General features: G+C 30.7%; 1 protein-coding gene across 2 annotated transcripts in view; it reads right to left on the bottom strand.

The window, feature by feature from the left end:
• Nucleotides 1-12775, bottom strand: part of LOC144836970 (cyclin-dependent kinase 14-like) — a 48170-nt gene that overhangs the window by 34062 nt on the left and 1333 nt on the right. For both annotated transcript variants that reach the window (XM_078691931.1, XM_078691938.1), the window contains exons 2-3: nucleotides 10157-10255; nucleotides 3657-3724 (exon numbers count right to left, since the gene is read on the bottom strand). In XM_078691931.1, the coding sequence (XP_078548057.1) occupies nucleotides 3657-3724; nucleotides 10157-10255 (167 nt within the window). The remainder of the gene's footprint in view (nucleotides 1-3656; nucleotides 3725-10156; nucleotides 10256-12775) is intronic.

Raw genomic sequence — 12775 nt, 5'->3', positions numbered from 1 at the left:
TTGAATGAATATCACTTTACTGGTTACTTCCTAAAGTAGATGCTTCTTTATAGTAATTCAATTAAAATAGTAATTGCTCTATTAACTATGTAATACAAGGATGTACAGTATGCATTAAAATGGATCCACTGATGGTACATGAGTAATGTGTCTAAAAAGTTGTATAAAGCAAAGGATTAATGTTATTTTAAAATGGATCCACTGGTGATAGTACATGAGTAATATTATAAATGTGTCTATAATGTTGCATATCCAAAAATGTTGCTTTAAAATGGATCCACTGGTGGTAGATGAGTAATATTATGTGTTTATAATGTTTCATATTCAAAGAGGATTAATGTTGTTTTAAACTGGATCCACTGAATGAGTATCAATGTTTCTAGGGCACATTAATCATGATAATCTTCCTCTTAATGGGGCACATAGAATTTCAGAGAAAGGGTTCAAAATAGTAAATTTATAACTATGTCAGTATGAAACATTACAATAACAATGTTAGGCCTGTTGGCAATCTCATAGCCAGGGGGTTCAAGGGTTTGAACGAACCCCCTTTTTCCTGTAGTGCCCTTTTCAAACTAGAGACAGGTAGCAGAAGTGATAATACATAATCCTTGCTCATGACATTGTTGCCTCTTTTGTAGGTTGAACACGCGCATAAATATGTTTTTTGTCATTTTGTAGAACAGTGTACTTGATAAAATCTGTGAGATACTAAACATTATGTTTTTAGGATAATGTATCATGTTGCACACATTCTGAAAAAGACAGTAATATCACTGAATCCAACAAGTTATGGTTCATGTTCCTTTGTTGTCCCATGGTTGACCTAAACCCTAAAACATATGTTGTAAACCCATATAGCAATTTCCATTATGAATCTTGACTTCTCCACAAGTAAGAACATATCTATTTCTACTATTTTATACCATTTTTAAACATGAATCTGCATTTTTACTGCCTGCTTTGATTTGACCTTATAAATATTATATTGACGTCGTCCCAAGAGATAACCAATAACCCTTTGTATCATTATTATGATATAAAAACAAGTCTTTTCATGTCTTTGATATTACATCATATGGAAGAAACTATAATTATTATATCAACAATCATGTACAGATGGTAAAGATATGTTTATTGATTATTAGATCATCGACTTTCTACAAAAAAATTCTCACATCAGAGGATTGATCGGAAGTAACTAAATTTTGGATTGAACTTAAACTGTTATTAGTAACAGCAATCATACAGATCATTGACATTGAATTTGATTGGAAGATCAAATCAAAATATTTTAACATTTTCTACTTTTTCGATTTATATCTCACTCTTTGATGAAAATAAGCTGTTGTTGGTTTATCCTGGTAAGTTAGGCACTGGTGTAAATCCTAGGGAAGTGGGAACATGGTTATAGTCTTTTTTTGTCTCCCCAAAGTTCAAGATTGGTGCCTAGGCAAGAAATATCAAAATCCCACCTCTTTCCAAGACCATCTATGTGTTTGGTATCAAAACTTAAATTATGACTGTTCATTCATGTAGTGGTTCTACATTGGAGCACATATTTTATGAGGGTTTTTTAATTAGATGTGTATTTCTAGATTTGCAAGTAAACAATTTGTTAATTTAACTAAAACACAGAATGTGTTTGAATTTATGACAGTTATTAACTTGCTTTTCGGTTTTGATTATATTTTAATAATAATCGTCATTTTGTAGACTCTCTCATCATCATGTGATCATCAAATATTCATAACAATATTATTTCAGTAGTCACCGTTGCTATGATCTAATATATTAATGTGTTTTCTAAACATAAGACTCGGAAAATTATTTTCTAGATTAATTGAAGTACTAAACTACATTAAACTAAAACCAAAGATAAAAATTCAAATAGCGTAGAACTCTTCCTTTGCAATATTTCTAGTTAATAATGGGGCATTTACTCATGACACAAATAAGGAAAATATATGTTGTAAGTAGTGTAATGTATTATTCAACTGAAATTGCAACATGTACAGTATTAATTATTGTTGTGTTATGTCTTTCAGAATATATTAAAGCCTACATCATGTGCACTAACTTGATTCAAGGTCTGTGTGATTATGATAAACTAAAGTGAAACTAATAGAATGCTGTTTCGTGGTACTTTTTAAAAATTGATTTCATGTGATCTATGGAAAACACTTGACCAACAATGATTGGCAATAACAACATCACAAAAGGATTTAACACCAACCATCAAGGTTGTTGAATATTACTTATTTATAATAAAAGATTCTTTCTGTTACTTGCTAATAATCATTTAGAAACTTAGTAAATGTCATCCGCTCTGGGTTACTGTAACCTAAAAACATTTTCATGTTCAACTATAACCTTACATTAATTTATGTAGAACATACTACTGTATGGAATAGGCTGCGAAGTTTATGGGAACCAAAATGATATTTCAGTTGGAAAGCTAATGGGTAAAATCATAGAAAAAATTTGTTCTGTGGATAAAAAACAAACAACCACAACAAAAAAATGGTTCTTCCTCATTTTTTGTTTATTCAGGAATTTAGTTAAGGAAAGGGTGTGTTGATTAAAAAAATTATAATTTTTTAATGCTGGAAATGAGAATGCATATTAAAGTTTACTATCAGTGATCAATCAAGGTTAAATTTATTGATTTGTGGTTGATGACGAGCTGAGATAAACCCTCACAAAGCCATCAATACAGGTGTATAGAAATCCACAGTGCTGTGAAAAACAGTGTAAAACAATGCAAAACACAGTCTGCCTTTCAACATAGGATTTTAGCCAAATCACCTTGATTGTCATAACAATTACACAATTTGTATCCTACAAATTTAATGAGAAGAGAATCCTTAGGTTCATGCAATGATTTTGTTTTTCCCTTTAATCATTGTTTTTTGTTGTTTTTTTTGGATTGGTGCATTTATTTTTTGAGTTCTGTTAAACCAGAGTGCCTTTTAAAATACAAACCAGTACATTTTTTCCTATTTCCTGCCTTATTTATCATTAGTGCAATTTACATTTTTCAGATAATAACTTTGTTTTTAAATAGTTTGTTCATTCTAAAAATGCAAAATGTACTAAAAAGGAACAAACAAATAAATTAAAAACCATCATTGGTATCTATCTGCCTCAAACCCGGAACCAACACAACAAGATGAACAGGATTCATCCTGTACAATCTACAATTTCTGATATTAAATACTGTAAATGAATGTAATTACTTAAACATAAAGTATACTGTAATGTACCAATGAACATTTAAATGAGTTAAATAATAATTAATACCAAGAAAAAGCCAACGATCGGTAGGCCTATATAACCTGTCGTGAACTTGAACCAACGTAACCAAATTAACAGGACATAATCCTAGTCTATCTACAATTTCTGATATTAAATACATATTTAATTACTTAAACATTATGTACATTAATGTGATACATCTTCTCATTTGAACTGATAGAAAACTGTTATGTCGTATTAAGCACTACCTAGGGTTTAAGAACGTTCATATATCATGTACCTAAACACATTAAACATTACCTGAAAATGTAAAGTACATTCTACATTAAATAATCCCATGTTTTACATTCCAAAATGATTTAAGACTTAAACCATTTAAAGAAACCAACTCTACTTACGTCAACATTCCCATTTTCTTCGAGAGACGGCGGAGGTGAAGTCGGACTTGACGATTCTCGACTTAGCGCTGTAAGAATAAAGATGAATATGAGAAAATTTGCATATACAATCTGGCTTAGTAATTAATGTCATACAAGTATCTTGAAGTAGAAGAGCCAATTTGTGTTATCGCAATTAAATTGGTTTGAATAACCGATAGTACAACAGTAATTACAATTCAGTGCCATGGTGACGCGATAAGAAGATACATGTTGAGTTAATTTCATAATCTCAATATTGGTTTATAGATTTTTAAAAAAATAAGTAGTTAGTAGTAGTTAATAATAATTAATAATAATAATAAATTTAACTAAAAATCAAAATTCCAATTATAAAGAAATTAGAACTAGAAAAGTAGTGAAGTCAGCACCCGGGTAGTGTCTGCTTTGCTAGGAAAGTACTGATAATTGAAAATAATATAGATAATTTCATTTGTCGATCAATCGTGAAAAAGCAAAGAAAAAACTAACAAAAATAATTATTAATGTTATTATTAAACTTATTGCTAAATATATAAATAATTATGTTTATTTATAACTGGAAAATCTTTCAACACGCTTTGTATAACATTTAAAAGTATCAGTAAATTTAAATTCCAATTAACAAACTCGAATTAGATTTCTTATCGTATTTGTACAAACTGAACAGATTAAAAATACATATCTGCTTCAATTATCAAACTCTACGCAATCCATAAAATGTCAACTAATCCATTTAATGGGTAAATTAAATAATTAATTTATTGTAATTTACAATCCACTTAGTGTCATTACATAATTTAAAATAATCAATGCAGACTGGAACAATAAAAGCTCAGTATTTTTTTTGCCTATAAATTGAAAGATTCTAAAATAAAAAATCACATTTGATGGTTTTGGGGCTACCAATCCATGAATTAACTGCTTCCACCAACTCATATATTTTATTCACACAATACACAAATAAAACCTCAAGCAAATATATTTCAATATACAAATGTTATACTTTGCACATTAAATATTCCCCTTTCTACCCCCTCCCCCCAATATCCCCATTTCAATTAAAGTCATAAACCAGTTTTTTTCCTAAAACATGGTGTTCAGGAGAAAAGTTAACCTGATCATTGCAATTCACTATTTTTAATAAGTAGGACAGGTTCAAATATTATCATGGGATTTTTACAACAAATTTAGGATTAGCACTAAAATTACCATTACAAATGATCCACCAAATAAAAATGGATGGATTATACATGTATTAATAGTATGTATATATCAAGGATACTGTTTATGCAAGACAATGTCATTAAAAAAAATTGCATTTTAATTGAGTATTTGTTACAGAATTAATAAAATATAAATTTAAATATGCAAGTATAGAAGAGTAAGTTGTCTTGCAGTCTACTGGGCTGAATTGTAAACAGGTGTGCACTACAAAGACTCTTTGGATGAACTTATTAATAAAGAAAGTTAAGTCTCTTTATCAGAGACGACTTATTCTACCACCATTACTACGGCCGAGAAGAGCCTTGAACCTATGCTGATTTTGTGGGTACAAGTTGCGGTACCCCTGCCTTAATGGCCACTAGGTTCGACTACAAGATGATGCAAATACAGTATTGTATACTATGTATGGGTGACATCATACAGTATCATGCCAGTAATATATGATCAGAAGTTAAGAATACAAAAAACACCAGGATTGGACCAATTGGGTCTGGATATAGAGGACTTTAAATCTAAGTACTGTATGTGATCAAAGTATATATACCCACTTTTTTTTTTTTTGTAGTTTTAGTAAAGTAGTTAAAACTACTTTACTAAAACTACCAAAAAAATCCTTTAAAAAAAAAGTCCCTCCGTAATTACTGAAACAAATTTCCAATTAAAAGATAAACAAAATATAAAAACAATGCAATGACTCCATAACTTATGAAAGTATTATAATAATTACTTTACAAGTAAAACTATTTTAACAAATCACAAACATTATCTGAATATTTATCAGCTGACGAAGACACAACATGATGTAGGTGTATCAACGGTAACTATAGAAACAAGCCTAAGTGCTGTCAACTATCACACCAGGCCGTCATTAACTTTGAGAAGCTCAAGTGGTGCTGTAACAGATTGCTTGAATCGCTCTCGTTGTCTGCCCGTAAAAGTTCATCAATCCCATAATTCCACTGTCGGTAATATAATTGATGGTACAACATGATTTGGCAGAATAAAATACTACTACTGCAGTAATATCTGAATAAGTGGAATATCACTACATACAGTACTAACTGTAAAACAATTTGGTAATATTGTGTAAAAATCAGAAAAATATTTTAAAATATGCCAGAAGTGACAACCATTATTATATTAAAACATATCTATAAACTTACAAGACTGTTCCATGAATAAGGTTGTTCTTTAATTAAGTGGTTGATCTTATTTAAATTATTTACCTATGTTAAGAGCAAAAAAAGGGCCCTGAAATGTCAAACAAAAAGTGACACTTAACCTTTGAACTTTTAAATTTCAATCAATACTTTAACTCTGTAAAATATTTAATTTATTAATTTTCAGAATCTATTTGGTTTTCATTTCACATGTTCGTGTCATAATAATATTTAAGTAGGTATTATTTTAAAAGTCAATTGACAAGTTAACGTTGAAGCGTGTTAGAGGGTTCAAGGTTCATACAATCACGTTCTTTACAGCCAGTGTTCACGAGATTCACGTAATGGAACAGATAGCAAAATAAGTCGGTTGTTCAACTTTCAGTTGCATTATTGAAATGTTACAGAAAGGCAGTCCCATAACTGCTATGAGCGCACATTGGCTAAACCCATGGGGTTAAAAGGAGGCCTGGAGCATGAGCAGCCCAATGCAATTACCTAGTTGGAGGGTATTATGTGTAGTGATGTAACAGCTATGAGCGCTCACTGGCTACCAGGAGCCTTAAGAGCTTAAAGGGCCCCTTGAGCAGGCACGACCCAGAAGTAATAAGCAAGCAAAAAAGACTAAAAATGCCTTCAAACATTGAATGGCCACTTGGGGGCCCTTAACCAGGGGAATTTCGGCCTCTGTATATAAGCCACTGCAGAAAGGCATATTAACATTCAAGTTTGTATGGTATTTTTGTCCAGTTTGGGAGTACACATTGAGTACAACTGATGCAGACATTACGAGAAAGTATTCCCTATTTAAAGAATTTTAGATTTTTGCACACATAACAATAAATATTGTTTTTATGAGAAAATCCTAACTATAAACAATGAAATCAAACGATTAATAAAAATGTCAAAATGGGCGATTAGAAATCAAGTTCCAAGAAATCAATGCAATTCAGATGTAAATTATAAAACTGTGTAACTGAACAAAAGTTGGATGTTTTAAGCCTCTTAAATATCAAACACGGTTGAAAACAAAGTAGAAATTTTATATATAAAAATGGTAAAATAGTCAAAATATTGTAATTTACATTAATTCTTTCTATAACTTATTCTTGTATTCAATGTTATCATTTCATAATCCATATTTGATTCAATTTATACCAATGGTCATCCAAACAATGTGTCTGAATTACAGGTGTTTTATCTGCTGGACTATACTTTGAATTACAGGTGATTTATCTGCTGGACTATACTTTGAATTACAGGTGTTTTATCTGCTGGACTATACTTTGAATTACAGGTGTTTTATCTGCTGGACTATACTTTGAATTACAGGTGATTTATCTGCTGGACTATACTTTGAATTACAGGTGTTGTATCGGCTGGACTATACTTTGAATTACAGGTGTTTTATCTGCTGGACTATACTTTGAATTACAGGTGTTTTATCTGCTGGACTATACTTTGAATTACAGGTGATTTATCTGCTGGACTATACTTTGAATTACAGGTGTTGTATCTGCTGGACTATACTTTGAATTACAGGTGTTTTATCTGCTGGACTATACTTTGAATTACAGGTGTTTTATCTGCTGGACTATACTTTGAATTACAGGTGATTTATCTGCTGGACTATACTTTGAATTACAGGTGTTGTATCTGCTGGACTATACTTTGAATTACAGGTGTTTTATCTGCTGGACTATACTTTGAATTACAGGTGTTGTATCTGCTGGACTATACTTTGAATTACAGGTGTTTTATCTGCTGGACTATACTTTGAATTACAGGTGTTGTATCTGCTGGACTATACTTTGAATTACAGGTGTTTTATCTGCTGGACTATACTTTGAATTACAGGTGTTGTATCTGCTGGACTATACTTTGAATTACAGGTGTTGTATCTGCTGGACTATACTTTGAATTACAGGTGTTTTATCTGCTGGACTATACTTTGAATTACAGGTGTTTTATCTGCTGGACTATACTTTGAATTACAGGTGTTGTATCTGCTGGACTATACTTTGAATTACAGGTGTTTTATCTGCTGGACTATACTTTGAATTACAGGTGTTTTATCTGCTGGACAATACTTTGAATTACAGGTGTTGTATCTGCTGGACTATACTTTGAATTACAGGTGTTGTATCTGCTGGACTATACTTTGAATTACAGGTGTTGTATCTGCTGGACTATACTTTGAATTACAGGTGTTTTATCTGCTGGACTATACTTTGAATTACAGGTGTTTTATCTGCTGGACTATACTTTGAATTACAGGTGTTTTATCTGCTGGACTATACTTTGAATTACAGGTGTTTTATCTGCTGGACTATACTTTGAATTACAGGTGTTTTATCTGCTGGACTATACTTTGAATTACAGGTGTTTTATCTGCTGGACTATACTTTGAATTACAGGTGTTTTATCGGCTGGACTATACTTTGAATTACAGGTGTTTTATCTGCTGGACTATACTTTGAATTACAGGTGTTTTATCTGCTGGACTATACGTTAAGTATCCATCAAAGACCATTTCAATCACTGCTATGAAAATCATTTCAGTTGGTATGGATGTAAAGAGTTGGGGTGGAGGTGGGCGAGGTTGCCTAACCTAAAGGTTCGCAAGTTTAAGGCCACACCTAGTTTAAGGCCACACCTAGTTTTATCTAAATATGCTTACTTTATACCCTTTGATATTCATATTTTTTTTTTATCTTATCTGAGTCATTTAATGGAATATCTTAATGAATTTACCTGGTTGAACCCACAAATATAATCAAAACAATTATTTAAAAAAAAAGATTTGGCAACGCCTATCAGTCGTACAAATCCCTATGAAGAATACCAACAAAGAAAATTGTCCAGAGAATAATTTATTCATAATTTCAAATTTCTGAATCATACAACAACAAAGAAAACCAGAAACGTGGGCAGAGAGAATGAAAATGTGACAACAAAGAAACTTACAGATCTGGGAAACAGTTAATTTCATTGCCATTAGGTTTGGCTAACACTCTGTAAAGCTCTGTCCACACTGTAAATGCAGTCTTAGACTATGCGAACACTCTCTATTTTATATACAGTAGGTTATGGTTCAGGATTTGACATGTAAATGAGACAGTTGCTGACAACAACTGATACGAAAAGATAAACAATATAGATTAAAACTTCTTAGAAATAATAATAATTAATATCACTATTGTATAATGTCGTGATTAGTTGACCATTGTTGATTTATGTTGCTTCTTGTTTTCACGTAGCCTATTGCGAGAATAAATCAAGAGGCTTCAGTCGAGACCCTTGCATAAAATTACGAATTTTCAGTGTTTTCATTTCTGACGCATACACTATCAAACAAAGTGTGATGTACCCAAATATGGTAGCGATATGCTCAAATATGGTAGTGATATGACATCATCATGTCTATATATGGGCACATCACATTTTTTTGTCAAACTAGTTTGATAGTGTAGACAGAGCTTTACACTATGTAAGGTGATCACTGAACCAACATAATTAATATCAATATTTAATATTATTATTATTATAATGTGCATTCATTTATTTTTGTAATATAATCTTAATTTTTTAATTAATGGTATCTTATGTCTAGCAGCATAGACTCTTTCTCTTTGCACACTTTTATTTATTTGGTCACATTACTTGAAAACTTTAATTTTCAGATATAACAATTGAAAAAACGGAATAAACAGAACAACAAATGCTAAGAATTCATGGTCACTAGATGGGTAAATTACTGGTAGTATTGCATAATAAAAAGATAAATAGAAATACAACAGATAACATGAATTGGAGTAAAACAAAACAAAAAACAGAATAGAATATCAAACAGTTCAATAGCTCTGTCTACAAAGTTTATGTGACAAAAAATGTGATGTTCCCATATATGGACATGATGATGTCATATCACTACCATATTTGGGCACATCACACTAGTTTGATAGTGTAGATATAGCTTAATAATGGAATCTTATCAAATAAAGTTATTTTCGATTGTTTGAGATTATAGAATCAAATAGGATTTGAACAGAGGACTTTGTAATTTAAATTCCATAAGTTTGAAACCATACTTACATCGTTTGATTCCTTTAATTGAAATTCTGCGTTTAAATTGTTTGAATCTGCTGGTTGTCTCCTCAGATTTCTCCAATTTATCTTTATGTTCATTTGTAACTGAAAGAATAATTTAACCAAATTCGGTTCTGATAAAATAAATCCATAAAACCCCAAATTGTGCCTGTCATCAAAAGAAACCTTTATAGGAAAAGTTTACAGTACAGAATTAATAACATTATACAGTAGCAACACTCCTATTCACCCCTATTAAGAAGACACTTTGACACAATGAAATTAACAATACAAGGGGTAATATGTATGTTTTAACACTACACGACCACAACACCTATTCAGGGGACATCACTAAGGGATACTTTAGTTTGTACTTAGTAATTTAAATGTTAACTTTGTGTGTCAAATTCATACTAATCCACTGTGTAAAAATGTATCATTTTAACTACATTACAATGATAAATTTCACAACCAATTACACTTGAACACTTGAAGCCTATCAAGTTTGCTGCATTAAATGGCATGTCCAATTTGTCACCTTTATCAATCAATAATGTTAAAGGTTCCATTAAGAATATTTTTCATATTACTTTTACTAATTAGTCATTGTCAGCTTGTCAGAAGGTCAGAACATCTCTTTTATAACATTGCTTGATACTGTATACAAAATTCTTTATTCTTTTACAAGAATGTAGATTTAAGGTTGGAAAATCCCAGTCTCCTAGGTGTGCTGTTATAAATACTGTACATTCATGTATATTTCATTCAATCATCAATCTTTCATTAAGCTTTCACTTACAGAATAAACAAATTCAAAACAAAATGAGGAAGAATTTCCAAAACACACTTTATTTCATGAAAAAAAAACCCTGTATTTGTTAAAATAGAAAAGTTATGAACTATCTTCTATACATTTAATGGGAATTCTTAAAGGGCGAATAATTGGGTAGCAGGGAGTATTAGGGAGTATTAGGGTCTTTTTCCAGAAAACATTTCATCATTAAGTACCTGGTAATGTATTATTTCCTTATACCAAGGTGTTTGTACTTATTATACATGCTTTAATTTGTAAGTGAGGATGCTCATGTGGTGCAATGGTTTCAAATGGATTCATTCAGGAAGGAAGCTGAAACCACTACTTTTCCATCCTCTTTCATTTTATTAAGGAAAAGATTAAGCATACTGTATGCTAATAAAACTAAGATTAAGCATACGCTCAGTACCAAGATTAAGCATATGTTCATACTTACATAAAATTCAGATTAATTAAATCAGACTATGTTATTTTGTAGTTTTAATAAAGTTAATCACTTCCATAGAAAAAAAAAACGTTTTCACTTACAAAATGACAAAATAAATGGTTAAATTCAATCAACTAGCAGTCAATTTGACCATTTGTTGCTTTAAATTACACTTTTTTTCAGGTAAATACATTTTTTTTCGATCTAATTTTTGGACAAAGTGGATAACTGTTATGTTACAATAAAATGGAATATTCAACAAAAAATTCTTTAAGAATTATTTTTTCAGGGGGACAATACATCTTTAAGCATACGTTCATACTAAGATTAAGCATACGTTCATACTAAGATTAAGCATACGTTCATACTGAGATTAAGCATACGTTCATACTAAGATTAAGCATACGTTCATAATATGTTCATACTAAGATTAAGCATACGTTCATACTTAGATTAAGCATATGCTCATACTAAGATTAAGCATACTTTAAGTTAAAACCTAAGGCCGTATTCTTTATAACCACGGCTTACCATGTTTTGTTGGAAAGTTGAGTAAATTCTAATAGTTTTACTTTTTGTTTATTGGCATAATAAATAAATTATAATAAATAAACTATTTAGTCACATCGTCTGACATCAAACAGAAACTAAATATTTACACACAATAATTGAACATATTGTTATGATTTTTTTTTATAGAGAATATGGTTGTAGGCCTAATTAGGTGATCATTTAGAATAAAATGATCACCTATTGTTATTGTATGAAATCTTATTCCGCTTTATTTCTTTCTGTACAGATTTTGTGTGTCAATTATCTCAAAATGTAAAATGTCAATGTTCACAAAAATTTTACAATATCTTTCAAATACTGTAACTTAATCCTAATAAGCTTTTCAGCGTGATCACTCAACCGTGACGTCATTTATACGCCATTTTGTGAAATCACATTATCAATCATATCTCCATAATTCATTATCACATATTAATGAAATTCACTACACGTAAACTTCAGGTCAAGGGTAAAAATATTAGCAAATAAGAACTTGCGCGTTTCAAGGTCATAAGCGTGAAATCATGTGTTAAAAATTTAAAAAGCTCAAAATTAAGTTTTGATCAATTTAGAGCATGAATTAGGCCATTTGCGTGTTTCAAAAAATTACTGCGCAAAAACACGTTTTTGCGCACGCGAATCTTAGAAAGCGTAAAAAATAAAATGTGATGTATAAATCATATTCTACTCACAATTCTTAGTACATTCACCGATTTTGAGTCCATTCTGACTTAAAATAGAGCTATACGAGCACGTTAAAAATGACAAAATGCGCACATTAATTGTACAAAAGTGCTAAAAATGGTAAAAAATAAGACCTTTTTAAAATGAA

Source organism: Antedon bifida, chromosome 1 (genome assembly GCF_963402885.1).
Source record: "Antedon bifida chromosome 1, ecAntBifi1.1, whole genome shotgun sequence".
NCBI lineage: Eukaryota > Metazoa > Echinodermata > Crinoidea > Comatulida > Antedonidae > Antedon > Antedon bifida.
The sequence above is the reverse complement of the archived record's forward strand: the minus strand, read 5'-3'. Positions and strand labels throughout refer to the sequence as shown.